Source organism: Leptosomus discolor, chromosome 1 (assembly GCF_034619465.1).
Source record: "Leptosomus discolor isolate bLepDis1 chromosome 1, bLepDis1.hap2, whole genome shotgun sequence".
NCBI lineage: Eukaryota > Metazoa > Chordata > Aves > Leptosomiformes > Leptosomidae > Leptosomus > Leptosomus discolor.
The window spans coordinates 94195150-94214887 of NC_141391.1; the positions used below are offsets into that span (position 1 = coordinate 94195150).

The 19738-nt window shown below is 45.6% G+C and overlaps 1 protein-coding gene across 1 annotated transcript; it reads right to left on the reverse strand.

The window, feature by feature from the left end:
* Positions 1–11520: 11520 nt before the first annotated feature.
* Positions 11521–19252, reverse strand: DYNLT3 (dynein light chain Tctex-type 3). The gene is made up of 5 exons (XM_086470348.1): positions 19200–19252; positions 17850–17891; positions 15849–15972; positions 14801–14878; positions 11521–13754 (listed from the first exon to the last, which is right to left on the reverse strand). Exons 1-5 carry the CDS (start codon positions 19227–19229, stop codon positions 13678–13680), a joined length of 351 nt encoding a protein of 116 aa, XP_086326474.1. The 5' UTR covers positions 19230–19252; the 3' UTR covers positions 11521–13677.
* Positions 19253–19738: the final 486 nt, after the last annotated feature.

The following is a 19738-nucleotide window of genomic DNA, read 5'->3' on the forward strand; positions in this document are numbered from 1 at the left end:
TCACTATCGTCTTCTTAAAACATACAAAAGAATATGCAGGTGAGAGCGCAGTTTCTTTCAATGGTTTGTTATATTAAATCCTGCTAAAATAGCAAGCCACGCATTATCAGTTGTGGTCTGAATCTTAATTTTTTTAAAAACCTGGGATACATGAGTGAAATGGATGGCGCTGAAATATAAACATAAGAAACTAGCTTAAGTTCTCCCTGTCTTCAGCAAAGCACAGAGGGATGTGCATTTTTAGATAATGTTACTCTCTTCTAGGTGTTAAAGGAGTAAAGCCCTTACTCCAAATGCTTGCCTGGTCTATAGAAGTTCCCCAAATCAGTGGTTTCACTGGTGAGACATCTTAGACACAGACCTTTTCTTAATCAAACATCTTTTACAACACTTACATTACATATAAATTCTTAGACAATTGTGGCTGCAGCACCACCACAGCTTCGCAGGCAGGACATACAGCGGAGGAGAAGGCTAGGGCAGCTGGCTACACACAAGCTTAAAGGGCAGTCCTCTTTTGTGGCCAAATGCTGCTGCTTCCAATCTGACCACCGCTATCGGCTGGGCCTCTTGCTGAAAATTTCCTCATTCCGTGTGTTTGAGGATTTTTCTCTCTTGGGGGCAGGGGAAGGGGTCACTTTCACAATAAACGGATTCTTTTGCTGTCAAATTGCTGACTCCAAAGGGCCTGGCCCTGGAAACAAAGGGTGGCCTCTCACCTTCGTTTGAGAAACTGCACATGGTACTCAGGAGTTTAGGCAACACTATCTGGCACCACGACCCTGCTGCAGTAGCACCAGCGAGGTTTTCTGAAAGGCAGGGCCATCTCAAGGTGACTTCTGTGGACAGAGAGGGGAAGCAGTGCGAGGGGGATGGCAGTCAGTGATTGAAGGCAGGACTTGAGGGAGCTCCCTGTTTCATTGACGAAGGTCGGTTGCCACCACAAAACTCTTTCATCTTTACTAAGTTCCTGATTTGCTGGGTGCCAAAGTAAATGAGGTATTGTGCTTGCTCTGGCAGAGCTCTGCCACTGCCCACACTCGCCGGCGTCTCCGTGCACCCTCCAGAATCATCCCCACTTCCAGTGGGATATGAACACTGTGAGGTGCTCTCCCGTTAAGGCTGTCCTTTAACACTAACCTGTGGTCCTAGCTCTGCCTTATCTGCAGAGATGACTCTAAAAGAGGTAAGAACCTCTTAGCCCTCCTGACACCATCAGTAGAGACAGAAGCGCAGTCTGTGTGGTGTGCACTGTTGAACTCAACCTGTATCTGAGTTTACAAAGCGGACTGATGTCTGATCTGTCTTTCCATCCAGTTCTACAAATTCCCTATTCAAAGGAAAAATGGCAAGAAAAGCCAGTTGTTGGATTTTTAAAATAACTGTTTCAAATAACGGAAGCAATTAGGAGTTCAATTCAAAGTGACTGAAGAGAAAAGTTGGTCTCACTCATGGCCTCAGCTCAGCATGTTTTCCTTACCCTCTTATGTAATATTTTCCTCTGTCTTCCCATTTTACAGTCATCTGAAATAAGCAGTTAATTAATTCCTCAATATCTTTGATCTCTAGTTCACTGTCGTTAGTCTTACAGTTAAAGACCCTGACCCTCCAGGGTGCTGGGCAGCATTGCTTTCCATTGGCCTCATCTTGATTTTGGAAAAAGGAAAGGGGCTTTGGAGGAGGCATGGCACCTGGCCATATTCAGATAACATATTCAAGTCAGACCTCAATACGTACTGAGTCTCATCTAGTCCTCCTTTCCTCCCTGGTACATACTTGCGAAGTGTGCATACAGGCAAATGAAATTCAAGTTTTCCTAAGTTTTAACCTACAATAAAAATGCTGCACTGCCTGTTCGCTATCGTGCACGTCCCAGGGCAAAACTGCCCTGGTTGCAAAATAGGTGTTCCTCTTTTCAGTCTTGTAAGACTTTCTCTGCTGGGTGGGGACTTTCTGCCTTTCAAACAGTGGGTTAAACCAAATTAGAAACAGAAAAAAACAAATAAAAAGCAGCCTGTGAAACACAATATACTTTTGAACAAACAAGAAATAATGTTAGGGTCTCATTAGGCAGGATCCTGCTCTATTTTGGAGTGTTCTTAGCAAATCAATGTTGATCGTTTTTTTCATCTTTCAGTAAGATCTTTGTAGAAATCATAGCCAGGTGTAAGCCCTGACACCTCAAACACATAGGTATACATGCTCAAAGGGTGTTAGGAGCACATATTAAGATGCTAATGGTTATAAGTGTTGGCAGGACCAAGATCCTCATGTCTGACTGTGTACAACAGTGTCAGTCTCACAGATATGAGCCACAGAAGTTGTTTGTCATGAACCACACATTCATTTTTGCATTTCATCCAGAACTTAGAAACTTGCTGGTCTCATTTACACTCATCACACACAAACTAGCCACAAAATTAATTACAGTAGAGTGGAAAAGTGTTGAGAGCCTTGCTGAAAGCTTACAAATGCTTTCCAGCCCTATTCTGCACCTCCACTGATCCCATTCCCTCCTTTTCCACGGGTACTTTTCTGCCTGGCTAACTAGTGTATCTCTGCCCACCCATCTACCACCGATTTCTGTCCATCCATCCTCTTGTATCAACTGCTGCTGTCACCCCTCCACTCACCCACTCCTTCCTTCTCCCCAGCTCTGCCAGTTTCCCGAAAATCTCCAGCTCTTACAATCTTTGTGCCAATTTTGCAAGTGCTTCTGCCCACTGCAAGTGCAGGGAGAGGCACGAGGGCCTCGCTCCCAGCTCCAACCAGTGCAGCATGCATCTTGCATAACATGATTCAGCTGCAACCTCCCCTGTCACTACAGACGGGGCTGTAGCCATCTCTGCATTGCCCAAACCAATTATTTTGATCCCCTCCCATAATATTCTCTCCCCCTGCTTGATGATTCTTATTTTCAATTCTATGATGAAAGACATTTATGAGCTGCTCTGTGATAGTATTTCAGCATGTGTGGGTCAAATTATGTACTTTTGTCCTGTAAAACATGCGTGCATTTGACCCTATATTTCATTTGCATTGTTCAGAAATGAGGAGAATGGCAAAAAAACTCACCCCCCCCCCCCCCCCCCCCCCCCCCCCAATACCCACCCACATTCGCAGAACCTCACTGAGCATTGTCATAGAGGGAAGGAGGGAAAGGCCAGCCAAGGGGGAGTCAGACCATCTCTCTCCCTTGGAACTGATGCTTTATAATTCTGGAAACAATTTACAATGCAAAGTGCCCTGCGAATAACTCTGGTTGGCTTTGTTTTGTACTTGTAGGTCAACTGGCGTTAAGACCAGAAAAAATGTGAATACCGTTCACCATGAGTTGAAACTTTGTTCCTGGCCTTCAGGACAAATGGATTGCAGAGATATCTTCGGCCAAGTCACTTTGAAGTAAAGTATAGATACTTCTTATGCTGGTTTTGTTTTTTTACACACCTGTGAGTTAGACTGGACCATGCAAAACTCCACGGTCTGCACAGCAGCTCTAAGATTTCTCACTGAACGATGGAAAGCATTGAGAAAATTCAGGTGGAATTTTCCTGGGTGCAGAAATGGCCTAGGGAAGAACTGGGAAAGGGCAATTGCCACCACCTCTTTGCAGCTAACAGGTCAAAATACATACAGTATGTAAAGTACAACTACAGTTGTTGATGCCGGTATTAACAGACGGGCATTTTGGCAGAGCAAATGTCCAGTTTCATGTCACAGACTCTCCACCCTCACAGACCAAAGAGATTCCTACCCTGCAATCCCATGCAGCCAGCACATACATGAATATCCCAGTAGGATGACGCAAGGCTGGGCAAGTTCCCATGAAAAGCTAACGAAGACAGCTGCTGCTGTGGTTTTATCACCCTCTCTGCCTTTTGATCATACTTCCCTTTCACCTGTGACAACCAAAGCTAGCTCAAACTAGCTCAAGGTGGTGAATTCACACGAGCCCTCTGAGACCTCAACCTTGCCCAGAGAGCACCAAGGAAATAATCAGCAAAGACTGACAAACCAGTTGTGAGAAACACTTTCTAGAGCCAATCCCCCTGAGGAGGCAGATAAAGAGCCCTGTAGACTGTCAGCAGCTACCTTCTGCCTCAAAATTATGGAACTTCCTCTCATCTGTTAACAATTCACTAAATACTCTCACTGTAATAGGGCAGCAAATGGTTAAGTAAATATGTGGATCATTCTCCACCACTGTTGTCTGTCTCACAACAGTGCATCAATTAAGCACTCAATAGCAAACATCTAATACTACAAGCCAAAACAAACAATGACAGAAACAGCCTGTAAAGGACAGCAACACAGGTTGCAATGAAATACTGCTTACAGAGGACTAACTGATGCTCAGTTACGCAATATTCGTGTTCATTTTACAGGAAACCTCTAAAGTCTACAGTCTCTGCCGCAGTTATTGCGGCAGCTGGAAGCGAGTCCTTTCCCTGCCATTTCACAGCCCCTGAGGCAGGCAGCAAAGCCCATGTTGCAAACAGAGCCAGGGAATCTTGCCTAAAGCTAGCCATTGCTGCTGGTAACTTAATCAACGCTCCAATGCCTTCATTTCCATTAATCTGCCAGATGTTCAGCTGGTACCACTGTAACAGCCATCGTCACGAATGAAGTGACCATTTGGGGACTGCAGGTTCGTATGCTGTGTGCCCTCGCTCCGCTGCCTGGGGCATACCAGCAGCTTTTCCCCAAGCAACCGCTCCAAATAACAACTCTCCTCCAGGATAACCATAGAGGTATGAGTGTTGGCCTCAGCGTCACATTACAAGGCCAAAACATTAGCACATTTAGAGCATTTACCAGTGTTCCTTGTTGATAGCCTGCAAGAAGACAATATCCTATCTAAGCACTTTATGCACTGACTCCCTTTGTAGGAATTGTATGCCCTAAACCCTTCCAGGGTGGTGGGGTGGTTAGCTATAAATTAGCAGGGTACAGGTAACAGTGACAGATTAGAGGTAAGGTCTCTGTAGCAATGTTTGGGGAGGGGATCTTGAGACTGGCAGGAAGGGTACAGTAGTAATGAGGGAGGGAGGTGATGAGAGCCACTGTGTGAGGCTTGGGAGGCTGCATAGGAAAACCAGCATACCCCAACTGCTGCAAAACCAAATCTGCATTTCTCAGACTTAGTCAGGGGGTGATAGGTGCAGGCAACTTACTACTAGGAAAATTTAACAGGTACACTTGCACTTATGTAAGCAACAGAAACTAGCCTCGAAACCAAGAAAATTATGAAAGTCCTAATGTTACTTTCAAGTCATTTGCAAGGACTAAGCTGTAACCCATAAAGACGGCCACTTCCCCTTTAGAAGGAACAGATGTTCCCTCCTTATTTAGCTAATATCCACATTTAATTTGTTTCAAGGTGCTGGGCCTCTCCCTTCTCCCCCTACCAGCGGATGAAAACACTGTTCATTGCCAGCTAATGGAAGGACAGCTTTTGCATTTTGTAACCGCACAAGGAAGCTGTATCAGCAGAGAAAATACTGCCGGGGCGAGCGCGCAAACCACTGCCTTACATGCCGAGGAGGTATTTACTCCTGCTGAGAAAACTGTCAGTGGGAAAGGTTGCCCAGGACTGGCCTTTGCATATCTTGTAAACGCCACACAAGCTGCAAAGGGAACTTCTCACCTCACTTGTCTTGTTCTCCACTCAACTCAAGAATACTCTTACCTTTTAAAAAACTAATCAAACAATTTCTTGCTAATATAACTACCAGCCCTTCTTCTTTCCCATCTATAACTGAAAAAGTATTTTATATGATTGTCGATGCTCCATTTTAATCTTAAACCTTCTCCTGTCTGACTTAGTGCAACTCTCAAAACCCTGTGCCTAAAGTTCCTAAGTAGGCAGATCCCTAGGCCTCTGTTGCTGTTGCCCTGGACATATCAGTCAGCACAAACATGCTCATCCATGACCTTCCTCAGAGATCTTCATCTCTGTCCTCATCCTGTGACAACTCTTGGACTCAAATTCCTCCCTAGGACCACTGTTTTTGGGGTGGCTAATATTGCTGCTCTGTATTCCTAGGACTGCCTGTGCCCATCCATTGCAATTTTCCCTTCACAGTCAAACTGAGCAGATTTCAGACAGTAGCTGGGCTTTTCTGTTATGTTTGAATAACATCTAGCACAGCAGGGCATTGTTCCCAACTTAGTGCTTCTAGGTGATGCGGTAATAACAACATCACGGTAATTACTACTAGTACTATTATTATGGACAAGCAGGATCGCACATTCCAGTGGCTACTGTTTGAGCAATTCTTAAACTAGGTTTCCAAGCTAGGTTTGTTTGTTTAATCTTTTCCCAAAGAAACGAGGTAGGAGCTGAGGGAATTAATGAATTACTGAAAAAGGGAGAGATGGAGACCGGGTTTTGTAAATTCCAGGGTTGGTCCTATGAGTTGGAGCTTGCCTCTCATGTAAATCATCTACCTGTGTGGAAAATAAAAATAAATCTGTAGCTCTGTATTCTTTCTTAAGTTTCTGTTTCAGCTGTTCCTGACCCTTCGCCTTGCCTCTCTTCTTTGCTTTTCTCCATTTCAAGTTTGGCTTATAAAAGAGAAAACATCATGCAAATTTTTACAAGATTGTACAGCCCCTTGACCAGCTCTAGTGGGTGAATGAAGGAGGCTGGCAATATATAACACCACTTCTATTTTTAATTCCCCAACATCTGTTCAGTGCCAATAGATATCACTACTAATTGTGGTCTAATACATGAATACTGTTGTGGTCTAACACATGAATGGCAGCCTCATGTCTTTTCTCAAGAGAAAGTATTTTTAATAGTAGCAACGCTGAAATTAAAAGTATGTCATATATATAGTTAAGCAGGCATACAAAAAGCTTACTTTTATGAGGCCCAACAGCTAATACAGAAATAGCCGATGGGCGGGTGATTGTCACACACACAGCTCACAGATGCCGCCGCTGCCGTAACTCCCAAATTCCCAGTAGGGAAGTAAGAAGACGGTCTGCGGGGCATCTGTCGGCTAGTAATGACAGTTTGCAGTCTCATGTTTCCTGGAGGCTATGACAATTTCACAGAAAACATACGTTTCAAGAGGAATGGCTTAACCATAACTGCCCCATGCTGTTTTGTAAGAAAGTTACTGTTACGCCTTACAACTACTACTACTACTTTTAAGACTACAGCTGGGGTATTTCCACCTTGACTGTTTCCAGTGCCAATGACTGTGTTTGGCAGCTCTCCACGGTTCCTCAGTGCCCGGAGCAGCACTGACCCCGGGCCCCGGTGTGTCCGTCAGGCAAGCTCCCTTGGCTCCGGTAGCCAGCCAGCCCCCCAGGCAGAGAAGCACCCGGGCTTTTGTGAAACACAGGCGAGCAGAGTAGCGCCCATCGCGGGAAGGGTTCCTGCCCCGTACGACGGGCCCTTTCCCGGCCGCAGCCCAGCCCGGCCAGGCCGCGCTCTCCTTCCTCCGCGGAGCGGCGAGGGGGTGCCCGGGCCGCGACCGGCCGGCCGGGGGAGTCAGGGCAGCTTCGGCCGCTCGGCCCCGGGCCCTGCCCACGCTCCCGCCCCAGCCAGCGCCGGGCAGCACCGCGCCAGGCCGACCCCCCGCTCCGCTTGCCACCGGCCGTGGCCGTGCTGCCCCCTCGCCACCCGCCGGAGCGTTACAGGCTCCGCACACGGGGCAGCCGCCCGGGCACGGTTCCCCTCAGGGGAGGGGGTTGGCGGGGGTCGGCGGGACAGCCCGACCCCTCACGGGAGCCCGAGCGGGGCGGGGGCGCTGCGGAAGCTGGGCCGCGGCCTCCCGCGGCGCCACCTGCCGCCGGCTTCGGCTCTCGACCCGGCCCCGGCCCAGTGGAGCCCGGAGCCGTGAGGGCCCCGCGCCGCCCCGGCTCCCTTGCAAGAGGACGGCACCCGAGGACTCGCAGAACCACCCTGGACACCAGCGGCTGGGCTGGCTGGGCCTGCCTTGAAACCCGGAGGTGCCGGCAGCCGGTGTGCGCTCAGGCTGTAACGCTGCCAGCTCCGCACTGACTGCCGTGAAGCTGCCGTAGCCGGGAAATCGGTGTGGGGTGGCAGCTTAGAGTGAGCACCCGAGGTCCAGGGTGGGCACGTCCAGTTTCGGGTAAAGCCCGGCCTGCCCAGACTGCACTGCCCGGGTGAGGGAAGCGAAAGGTGGCACAGGCCCCCGCCAGCAGCAGCAGCAGCAGAGCTGCAGGTTCGGAGAGGTTTGTGTTTGCTTCATGGGCAGCAATTCATGAAGCCCAGCCTGGAAAGCATGGTTTTACCAGTTGCTGCTCAAATGAAGCCAAAATTTTGCACAAAAAGCCCCCCAGGCAACTGCGTGAGTTTGCTGAAGACGTCAAAGCAACGGTACAAAGAGGTGAGCTTGGAAGATTTCAGCACTGATCCCTAAAGCCTCCGTTGATCTAGATCTGAAGTTAAAACTACTCAATTTCTTCGTTGCCAAACCTAGCTTTTGCAAAGTTGTTCCCTACAAATAATCATTTCAGTTATTGTTCAGGGGACCTATAATGAGAGCCATGAAATAGGCAACTATAATCTGTTCACAACATTGGCAGATGATCTAGCTACAGCCGTGGTTACAGTTTGTCTAAGATTAATTTCCTAAAATGTTCAACTCAGAACACCATACAGGTATTACAGCATTGATCTGTGAGGTCCTTACATGTTTTTGAAGACATTTCAAACTAAGAAATGATGTCACTCGAAACCCTGCAGTAGATTCTTGTGTGATTTGCTCAGACCAGTTTGAACAGCCACAGTAGAAGCCCCCAAAGTTACTGCCTGAGACTGGATGAAGTCGTGACTGCCTCAAGCGGAGTGCTGTTGAGTAGCAAGAAAGGCAGCCATAGCTGTTTCCCAGCCCTCTCACTTCTGCTGGCTAATATCTAAATGCTAAATCGTATTGTCTTTGGCCAAGATATTTGTACGAATGCTGTTGGAGCCCTTGTTTTGATACCGAGACACTGCTGAAGTGGAAATAAGCAACAAGAGATGAAATCCTAAATGAACAAAATATGACTCAAAATTGTTAAGGAAATGGATAAATAAAAGGGATTCACATATTTATAAATATGTATGTGTGTGTGTGTGCAACAAGTTATGTACAGAAAGATCACACTTTGTTTTTGTCAAACAAGGACTTCATTTCATTCATCCCCCTTTCCCCCAATCTCTAATTTTACTTTAAATTAAATTTACTTTAAACTAAACTTACTAATTTCACCCCCAGGTGGTCCTGAACAAGAACTGAATAAAGGCTGCCTCAAAAATTTCAGTAAACTCTACAAAAGCAGATAGCACAGAATGTTTAAGTTCTTCCTAAGGTGTTTACGGATGTGATGGAAGGTTTTGCATATATGATGGTGCTTCTGATTTAGAAGGTGCTGTTCAGAAATTATTCTAATGACATCCAATATAGGCCTGTGAGGAGGAGAACCTGCTGACTAGAAAGAAGTTTGAGCTTCTCACAGCCGAGCCAGCTGGTCCATCTCGCCACCTTCCCCTGTGAGTGGGGGATTTTAATGGCTTTGATTCCGGACTCCCTGTGGTCTCTACTCTGTGAACCTACGTAAGCGTAGATTACAAACTCTGTAATTAATTTACAAATATGGTAAAAACAGCTATTTAAAATGGTAGTGTCACTACAGATCTTGCCTTTCTGCCTCTTTTCCTTCATGCACTCATGCTACATGGCCCCAGTAGCTTCTTTGCCTGAGAGAGCAACCGTAAGTGCCTGACACAAACCATCACGACCAGTGAGGTGTGTTTCTGTAACCCTGATTCTCCTTTTCAAGTCATTTTAGGTCGGACAGTGGGATGGGAGTTACAGGGATGTTTGTAGCTGCCACTCTAGCACTACTCTGTTCCTTTTTAGAAAACTTTTATGTAACCAATAAAGCTGCTGCCACAGTATGTTTCCTGTGTTTGAAAACAGACGCTTGATGGAACACGTGAGCTAAAACCTCCAGTTACTTGACAGTGATTTAGACTCATTGGAGTAGAAAAACCTCCCTCAGTGGGCACAGGGGGCTTGGCTGCAGCCTTCCTTCCATTGTGGGGGTAAGAGAAACCATTCCACCCGTAAGCCAATGTCCACAGACCCCCGGCATAGACCCAGCGGGCTGCAGCAGCTCACGTGCAACACAACGTGAACGTGACTGCGTCGCTTTGGAGCCACTTTGCAACGGGGTTTGTTGCCGCATTTACGGAATGCAACATCTAAGCTCAGATACTCCCCAAGAGACAAACCAGTGCTGGCTTCCAGCTGGGAACGTCCTGCAGAGGCACAGGCAGGACTTCCTGGCTCAGGTTATTCTGATGTGGGGGTGCGGTCTGGCTCCGTGCTCCTGTCGCACTGTGACCGTGCTAAAAAATCCCTCTCCAAATTAAATGGGAACAAAACGACCTGGCCAGACTGTTCAGGAGGCAACAAGGCACATCCCAGCGATCAGGTAAGAACTGTTCGCTACAGGATCTGCTGTCTGTATTAGCGCAAACCCCTACTTCCTCTGTACGGCAGCTACTGTACTAACACACGTAGGCTACCAGTAGTCAATGTCCTGACTTTTATGGTGCATTTAGAGTGTCAGTGCTCTGACGTTCAGGCCCAACTCTAAACAGGCTAGATAACAAGCTGGGATTTCAGTGGCTTCTGTGAAGTGCTTTAGATCGCATGAATCTAAACCAAACATACCAGGATTTGCACTTGTTTCCCTGACCAAGCTGAGAATAATGGGAAGACTGGCATCAGAAAGGTAACAAGTTACTGACAGACATCCGGCAGGCAATGAAAAGGAAACTAATGAATCTGCTCCCTTACTTTTCCCTTTCACACTTTTCTGTTTAGATTAACAAAATCTGCAAGGGAAGGTGTCTTTTGTCATGAAATCATATGTAGGAACATATAGCTCCACGTATATGGGCTATACCTTAGCGCAAACTCTTCTGTCCCATTTATAAGGCCCCCATCGTTAGCAGTAACTCATTTCCGACTGCAACAACCAAGAAAACATTATATTGATAGAAAATACTACAGAAATGTTGCTGTGGGTTTTCATATTCTGCAATTCATAGTTTTATCCTTGAAAATAAACTACTTGGAAAAGCAATTAATGGTGTTCAGCATCTGTCTTGAGAGTTATATTAAATACAAGTAGCTGCACCCACAGAGGATGGGGAAAAGAAAGATGGGAAAGAAGTTAAACTCACTAGGATATGATGCGGCATGAAAATACTTTTCCCAGAGTTTCGTAACAATCCTTCTGGAGTAACAAAACTTCAGCTTGCACTATTGAGACAAGCAGTAAGAGGAAGAGGACTGAGTAGAGGAGAGGTGTAAGACATTAGGCCAAGTCTGGGAACTCGCCTTTGATGAGGTCTTGTCTCTGAAACGCCCACCCAACTTCAATAAATTTCGCAAGTTTGCCCTATTCTATACAAGTGAAGGGAAGCAAGAGGAATATTTTTCTCAGTTCTTATTTATATTGATCAAGAACACAAGGCAAAAATACAACTAAGGCAAAACTTTATTCTTTTTTGGTAGAAAGAAAAATGAAGCAGTTTTATAATTAAGCAGTATTTTCTAGGTTTCTTCTGCAGCACAACTTCCACCAAGCCTCATTAAACTGATAGTCTTACTCAGTGCATCTTGTTTTCAAGTAAAGCAAAAACACCAAATGAGATTACAAGTGGCTACCTGGAGTATTTCTTCTGACCGTGGCACCCTAATGCCCTTTAACGTGGGACAACAGCCACTGCTATTTTTACTCACTCACTTCTTAAACTGTATCAGTCGAACCACACCTTTTTCCTTCCAGTTGCTACCCTACTTATTTTTGCACTTTGAACAATCCCACGTGTCAGTGAAACTACTGCATTTTGGTCAGTTCCACCACTCAGCTCTTGGATGCTGGCACATAGTTCAGGAATTGCTGTCCCAACCCAAATGATGTTAAACTATTACACGTCTGAAGGTCAGTACGACGTACGCATACATCTTCACGCTACGCTTGCCCGTTAGGCAAATGCAGTTTTACAGTATTAATTTTACTTGCACTTAGGTAAAAGCGGAACTCTATTTGTCTGCGAAGCAAGAGATTTTGAACGGTACTGTGAATTACACACACACGCGTTCCTTCTGTCGTCTCATAATAGCTATAGGTAGACACGATTTAAGCAATGAAACAGTTTTTAGCTTGTTCTTTGTACAGGACATTTGCCACATGCCCTAACAGTCAGTTATCTGAAAAAAAAAAAAAAACCCTGAACAAAACGGCGCAATAGTGCTTTAATACTCATTTGCTAAAATCCAAAACAGCCTTACGGTAGCTGTTAGGTAGTTACCAGTCTCTTCCAAAGACATGCAGTAATAAAGAAAAAATGCTATCCTGAAGCAGCATCTGAGAAAACAACTTAATGTAGCTGCCACTTAGTGGCAGCAATCATTTAGGCATTTTTGGTATTGATACATCTTTTTTATCATATAATTTGTGCATTAATCAACAAAAATGTAGGCCTCAATAGCAAATACTTGCGTGTGTGCAAATGCTTTTCTTCCACATGGAATATTTCAAGTTAAGACTCATCAGGTGAGCAAAGAACTTGCATAAATCTTTACAGGAGGGCAATTCTTAGTGCTTAAAACTTAACTGTATTATTTCATAGGACTAAGATCCAATTCTAGACTTAGAGAACCTGGGAAACACTCCTGTAAAGAACAGGTATGTTGCTTTAAGATAAATGCTTTCAAAGCTAACAAGATCCTCTAGAAATGGGTGTGCCGTCTCTCCGACCACTTTAATCCCACTTGGAGTAACGTGGGTCCAGCCTTACTGCCCTAGCTCCTGCCCACTGCATAAGGAATCAGTAAAGTGCTTGTCACAAATTCTGCAGTCATGGAATAAAATGAAATTTAAGTACCTTTAGAATGTTTTCAGATTTATAAACGATGAATTAAGGGCTGATGTCTGATTCCCAGCATGTTTCCCTGAATCAGCAACAAGTATTATGTTCTTCATTCTGAAGATAAATTAGCATTCTGCTAGGACTAGGTGTATTTCACGTATTTCACCTTTGTCCCAGTGAAGTCATCCTCTGCCTCCAGGGGAAAAGCTTAACTGGATTTAGTTTCAACGTAAATGTTCATGCTTGACCAAAATGTGATGCTTACGCGATTCACAAGCACCAGCATTCAAGGGGACAGTTAATCAAACACGAAGCACCAGTATTGTTTACAGTCTATCCACTCTGAATTGGGTTCGTAATTTTTTCCCAAACGCACCATAATCCTGAGGGGTCTTGCTTGCCCTTTGGCCTTTCCCTTGATTTGTTTTGTTCCTCTTGAATAAAGTATCTTTGATATTAGCTTTGATATAAATTGTACTGATCTCTGTGGCATCTTCTCATTAACATACTTCTGAATATTTAAATTACTAAAACTTTCTCTTTAGATAGATACATATATATATATATTTTAAATTTTTTGCTAGCTTTCAGATAACGACTCTATGAGAACTGGCTGAGACTGTATGCTCTCTGTGGAGAACTTCTGTATGCTCCTCATAAAAAAAACCCAACAAATAATGGTTGGAAACATTTAGCCATGTGTTTGGATGATTTCGTTTCTTTAAAGGCTTCGGTGTTGCTTGTATTTCTCTTCCAGTCAGCTACAGGATAATAGCAACAGCAAACACATTGACAATGCAGTTCATTGTTCGGTTTTCCCATCTCACTGTGCAGGTTCCTAGAAGAGATTATTACAAAATAAAAATAGAAGGCCAGCATCTTTACTATATTCACTTTATTGCAGTGTAAATGATGTCAAATTAGTACGAATAATTCAGCTGTGACTTCAGGTAAGTACTATTACGTCATCGTAGTTATAAACAGACTACACTCCTCAAAACATTTTCATTAACTTGGACATTGTTTACCACCTGACATGAGCCTTGCATGCTTGAGACAGTTTCCAGGAAAACACAATTTCATTATCTCTCTTTAAAAGCTGGACTTGCAAAAATCCTTGAAAATCTCATCCTGAAATTGGCAAGATAATCAGACAAGAAATCAGAAAAAAAGACTGGATCGAATTCATTCTAGTGTATTTACTTTCTGTAATTTTTCCTCTTGTATTGTATCAATGCCTTACAAGCCAAAGAAACCTGAAGATTAAACTGTACTTGTTTCCTTAACTTTCTCATGCCATCTCTATTTTTAAGCTAAATCTTCTAACAAGACCTTTCCGAGTCTGTGACAGATGTGATTTTAATCTCGTTTCCCCATGATACCCTGAACCAAATAAAAGATGCATTTAGAACTAAATTAGAAGCAATAAAACACATCTAAAGTGTGGCTGATTCTTAAGCAGCTGAAACACAGACTGTTAGCCAAACCATTTCCACTTTTTACCAAGTCCTGCTCTCCTCCAAAGTAGCGCTGTCCCCCTGCAGTAGACAGGCGGGTATGTTTAGGATTACCCACTCGCATTTACTGTGAGTAAACGTTTTACTGCCTCTTCAACTTATCTGTGGTTACCGATGAGGATTAAATGTTTTGACTCTGGTTTCAGAATGAAGGCATTTCTGCTCCTGCTTCTCATAATTTACAAAGCAATCGCTCCAAATGCAGGCAGTTAACAAAATATTTCTGCTGAGACTGTAAACAAGCATCTAATCCTGGAAGCTACTGCTTCTACAATCACTCTTGAAAATGTTCAACCTAACTATTAAAACTGAGCAGTAAGTAACATTTCTTTTACTACAAATTTTTAATTTGAGTGAGGAAACTTACCATCAGTTGTGGTATCCCAGAAGCACGAGCTTGCTGTGTGAAGACCCGCTCCACTCCTCTGCATCACCGCACAGGTTACTGCAAGACACAGTCACGAAACCAAGGAATTCATTATTAAAGCAGAAGAGGTGAATCACTCGGTACTTCTGAACTCAAGCCTGCATTCCATTTTCAAATGGCTGGCAGGCGGCATTCAGCTAAGTCAAACCCTTTTTTTGACAACCCCCTCGCCCCCAGTATTTTCCTCAAGAACTTGGTATTCAGTTCACGATTATTTTTACTCGCATAAAAACAACGGCTTTAACAAAATGCTTGCTAATAGGATCATGGGTTTTATCTTTTAAGCTACTTAGATATGGCTTGTGTCACATCCACCTCGGAACGGGATTGCAGGTGCCATCCTCACAGGTACAGCAGAAGTCACACATGACGAGAGTTGTTTCCCAAAAGTACCGGTTGACTGCTCTCTGAAACCACACCCTAGTAACCTGCAGCATTTCTAGACTGACCTGCAATGGTCTCAACACCAGCGACCACCTGAATCCAAGACTTTCAAAACAGAGCAAATTGCGAACACTCCACAAAAGGACTGAAGTAGGTTAACCTTCTACTTATTTCCGTGCCCCTTCCACAGAAATGCATATAAATACAATGGGATATGACTCAGCATAGAGGACTAAAGTCTTCCAAATGTCTGTATTTACAGGAAGCTTAATCCTACTGAAAATTTTATTTAAGACAAGCAATTATTTCCTGAACTGATACCAAAAAGGTGATATAATTGGTTTGGAGTTGCTTAACAGTCAGGAAAGACTGTAACATATCATCTTCTGTACTAAGTGTTGCTAGCATGCTCAGCCCAGATGAAACTGCCATGGTTTTACCACAGGTATTACTAAAAATCTATATAACAGAAGAGTTCAGGTATCTGCTCTGCTTTGTTTACAGTTTAAAACTTTCTACTGAATATAGCACTGCATTCGAATGAACCTTTCAGCAATTATTCATTGTGATCGTACGTGGTAAAAGTATGACTGCTTGTACTCACCGATGTACTTGTAAGTTTTTCCCAGTTTTACCAGATGTGTCAGCGACTGTTCTACTATAGCAGCAGTCCACTGGTTGACTTTGTTGTGATTATAATCTGCCTTGCCTAAAACATTTTCTATGCACTAAAATAGAGGGGAAAAAAAATAGTTACAGTAAACATAGTTCAAAACGTAGAGGTCTAAAATGTCTTGCATAATCTGAGGAATTTTATCTGGCAATTGGATTACTTGAAATCACTTGAGCTCATCACGTATCAGTTGCTGAATGGGAAGTAAAATGAGCCTTCTTGGAAACTTATTTTTAGTACACATATACCACATTATTACATGGAGAAAAATAAGGCTCTGACTGAACATTTCTTGTAGGAAAGACCTTAGCCATATGCTTTAAGTACCAGGTTAAGTGACTGGATCTATTTACCAGTGAAGATACTAACACATCCCCCTGTTCCTAATGACTGCCTACTCCAGCTTGGCTTTCAGAAGCTACTGGAATGGAAATGGTACTGCTCCGATCAATAACGCCAGCTTGTGCTGACCAACCTTTCAGAGCCTGCAAGCAATATACCAAAACCTTGAGAGCTAGAGACAATAGTGAAATGCATACCCCAGATTAAAAGATGAGAAAGGTAAAGAGAGTGAGAGATACTCAAATGTCATATCTTGCAGCACAAGAAATATCTGAAATTGTCTGTTTGAAAATTGCCTGTTCTCCCACGGCTACAGACTGGCCAGCCCTTGCTTAAATTTAAAATGATTGAACAGAAAGCCTTCTCTCTAACTCTTAACTGCATTCTCTGCTCCTAAGATATTCAGAACTATGTGCTGATGGATACTTCTCAAAACTGAGAAAGTCAGTTAAGAAATGCACACCTGGAAAAGGTTATGTAAAACAAAACTATGTTCTCTGATTCAGTAAGACGAATCCCGCGCGCTAAGCACCCACTAACAGGCTGTGTAAGAGACTTCGGTCCCAGATCTTAAAAAGACCAATTAGTTCTGATCATAGTGTATAAAGCTGGACAAAGGACTCAATGGAAACAAACATTCACAAAACAGAAGACAGAAGAGGGACAACAAGACCCCTCGGGGATCTGGGTCCTTCCAGAAATGCACCCTCTGCTAGAGCTCCTTGGCTCTGGTTAAGCTTTCAATCAGAGGCACCAACGCTTGGCCTTACTCCCAGCATCTGGAGACTCCGTCGTACCGTATTTGGCCTTTCAAGGCAGGGACAGTGACATAAAGGGTTGAACTGTCATTTATCCGACATCCAAGAGCTTGCTGTTGTGTACTGGAGCAGTTCTAAAAGCGCAGCCCTTTCCCTTCCTGACAGGGCAGGTGGGAAGGACCGGCAGAGCCCCTCTAGGAAAGCCTTTCTCAAAATGGTTATTTCCCTGCAAAACCTGACAGCATCTGTATGCCACAGGCTCTTTGTTAATCACCTCCCAGTTACTAGTTATTTAATTTAGACCATCAGGCTACACCGTTTTTTTGTGTAAAATTCGTTTTTCAAAAGCATTGCTAGAATAACGAGCTTATGTAGTGCAACCTCTGGCTCAAGGCAAGGCTAATTTCCAAGACTCATCACGTTGCTCAAGGCCCTGTCCAGGCAAGTTTTAAAAATCTCTATGGAAGGAGACTCCACAAGCTCTCCCCACGACCTCTCTGGTGATTAACTACTCTCTAGCTGGGTAAAGGGGGAAGAAAATAATAAATCAAGTGAACTTCCCTTGCAACTTGTGACTGCTGCTCCTCGTCTTTCCATGGTAATGCGAATTCTGGCTCTCTCCTCTCTCATCCACCTCCTTCTCTTTAGGTAGTTGAAGAGAGCAATCAACTGAAGCTTAAGGCAGCTCCAAATGAAACTCCATTCTTATTTGATTCTACATTCATGTAAGATTGAACTCATCTGGGATGGTCAATGAAAGTAACTGCTTTCACTACCGTGCAAGGTAAGGTAAAGAATTTCTTTTGGTATATATCAGTTAGCTAAAACCTACCTCCTTAACTATGTTGTGGGCCTCATCAGCATTGAAGATCATCTGTAATAAAATTAATTATTATTATTTCTGATAGAAAAGCAAACAAATGATGCAGTTTGACTTTAAGTAACACGTAACGATCAGCCCCCTTGTCTGGTTATTTGCATTGCGTAGTCCATTAGTATAATTCTGAAATCTCACTTTTTTCCCCAGAACCATACATACATTGTTTAGCATTGTTTTGCTAGTCACGTTTGAGTGGGCTCAAAAAGCTTGGGCCTCAGTGAGCTTGGAAACAGGTTCGATTTATGTCTTCTGTAAAGATTGAACTCCACCACTGTCTATGCTTGTCATGGGAACATTCTCTAAGACAAAAAGTTAAATGGCAAATCTTCTCCTCTGGGTCTTAAATGGGGTTTTTACTGGAGTCACAGACCTACTAACCCATGGGTTACATCTTGCTGCCAGATGGGAACATAAAGTTTTGCAACCCTAGTAGCAAAAAGACTGGTTTCCATAGTCATTAGCTTACCCAAGTAACTTTCTAATGTGCAGGAAAAGCTTGCAAGTTTTAATGACTCCCATTTTCTGCTCATTCCCACTCATCAGCATCTAGCTTGGCTTCCAAAGGAAGCACGGCAGGTGCCATTGTGCCATCTGCCGCTTCGCATCCATCCATTTCAAACACTTGGGGAAGGACGGAAACCTGAAGGACAACGTTTCTACGAGTTTGTTTGGGGTTTGTTTAATGAAAACTGGTGGCTAGAGACCCGAAGTAAGGCCCCTCGGGAGGGAAAGGCTCCACCGGTTCTGGCTGGCAGGGATCAGCCTGCAGCACACCCCAGCACTTGTTGGTTGGTTGTTTTTTTTTTTTTATCCCAGAGGTGATCTAAGAAAAATGGCCGCAGACTGACAGCACCACGGCGGGCAGCAGCACCCCCCAACACCGCTTCCACTTCTCCTCGCAGGAACTTTTAGCTCCTAGAACGGGAACAGGCCCGGCGGCAACAACCGGAGCCCCCCCCCCCCGGCAGGCAGAAGGCAGCGCCAAGCCCCCAGCCCGCACCAGGACCCCCCGATCCGCCCCAGGGCGGCCCGCCAGGTGTTACCCGGCCCTCGGGGGTGCCCGAGGGACGGGGAACGGGAGGTCCCCGCGCACAGCCCACCCGTACAACTACAGCCTTCCACCTCCCCGGCCCGGCCCGGCCAGGGTAGGGGGCAGCGGCCCTGGCAGCGCTGCCCGTCGGGCTCTCGGCCGTCTCCCTCCGGCGCGGCGGGGGCAGCGCGGAGCCCGGCTGGCGGAGGGCCCCGCACCTCGCCCGGGCACAGCCCCCACCCCCAGCCCCGTCGGAGGGCGGCGGCCCCTACCTCGTCGTTGTGGGGGTGAAACTCCTCCATGGCCCCGTCGCGGGCGGCAGCTGTTCCGGCAGCGGAGGCGGCGGCGGCGGCTGCGAGTCTTGCGCGGCTCCGCCTCCGCCGGGCCGGGCCGGGCCGGGCGGGGCCTCCTGCGGCAGCGCCCGGCGGGCAGCTGGGGGCGCCCGGGCCGCTCTGCAGCGCCGGCTCCGGGGCGGGGCGGGGCGGCGCGGCCGGGTCTCCCCGGGGTGGTGGGTGCCTAGAGCCGGCCGAGCAGGAGAGGAGGGGGTGCCTGCCCTCAGAGCGCGGCCGGGCTGGCAACAGCACCCCCCCACCGCCCCAGGCACTCGGGCAGCCCCGCACCAAAGCGGCGACGTGTTCGTTCGTAAAGCCCTTGCGGTGTATCTGCCCCTCGCTGGGCGCACGGCGTTCACAGGGGAGCAGCTCTCCCGGGGAGCAGTGGTACACCTGCCCCCTCACCACCACCCCCCTTTTTTTTTTTTTTTTTTTTGTTCTCCTCTGTTTCTGGATGAATCTGTGTCAATTATCCGACA

What these genes read in the sequence shown, in the direction of transcription:
- DYNLT3 (XM_086470348.1), bottom strand. Translation starts at nt 19,229, where the DNA reads ATGGAGGAGTTTCACCCCCACAACGACGAG. An exon ending in CCCACAACATAGTTAAGGAG is followed by an intron (nt 15,973 to 17,849) that starts GTAGGTTTTAGC and finishes CCTCTATTTTAG; the next exon opens with TGCATAGAAAATGTTTTAGG. An exon ending in CTGGGATACCACAACTGATG is followed by an intron (nt 13,755 to 14,800) that starts GTAAGTTTCCTC and finishes AATCTCTTCTAG; the next exon opens with GAACCTGCACAGTGAGATGG.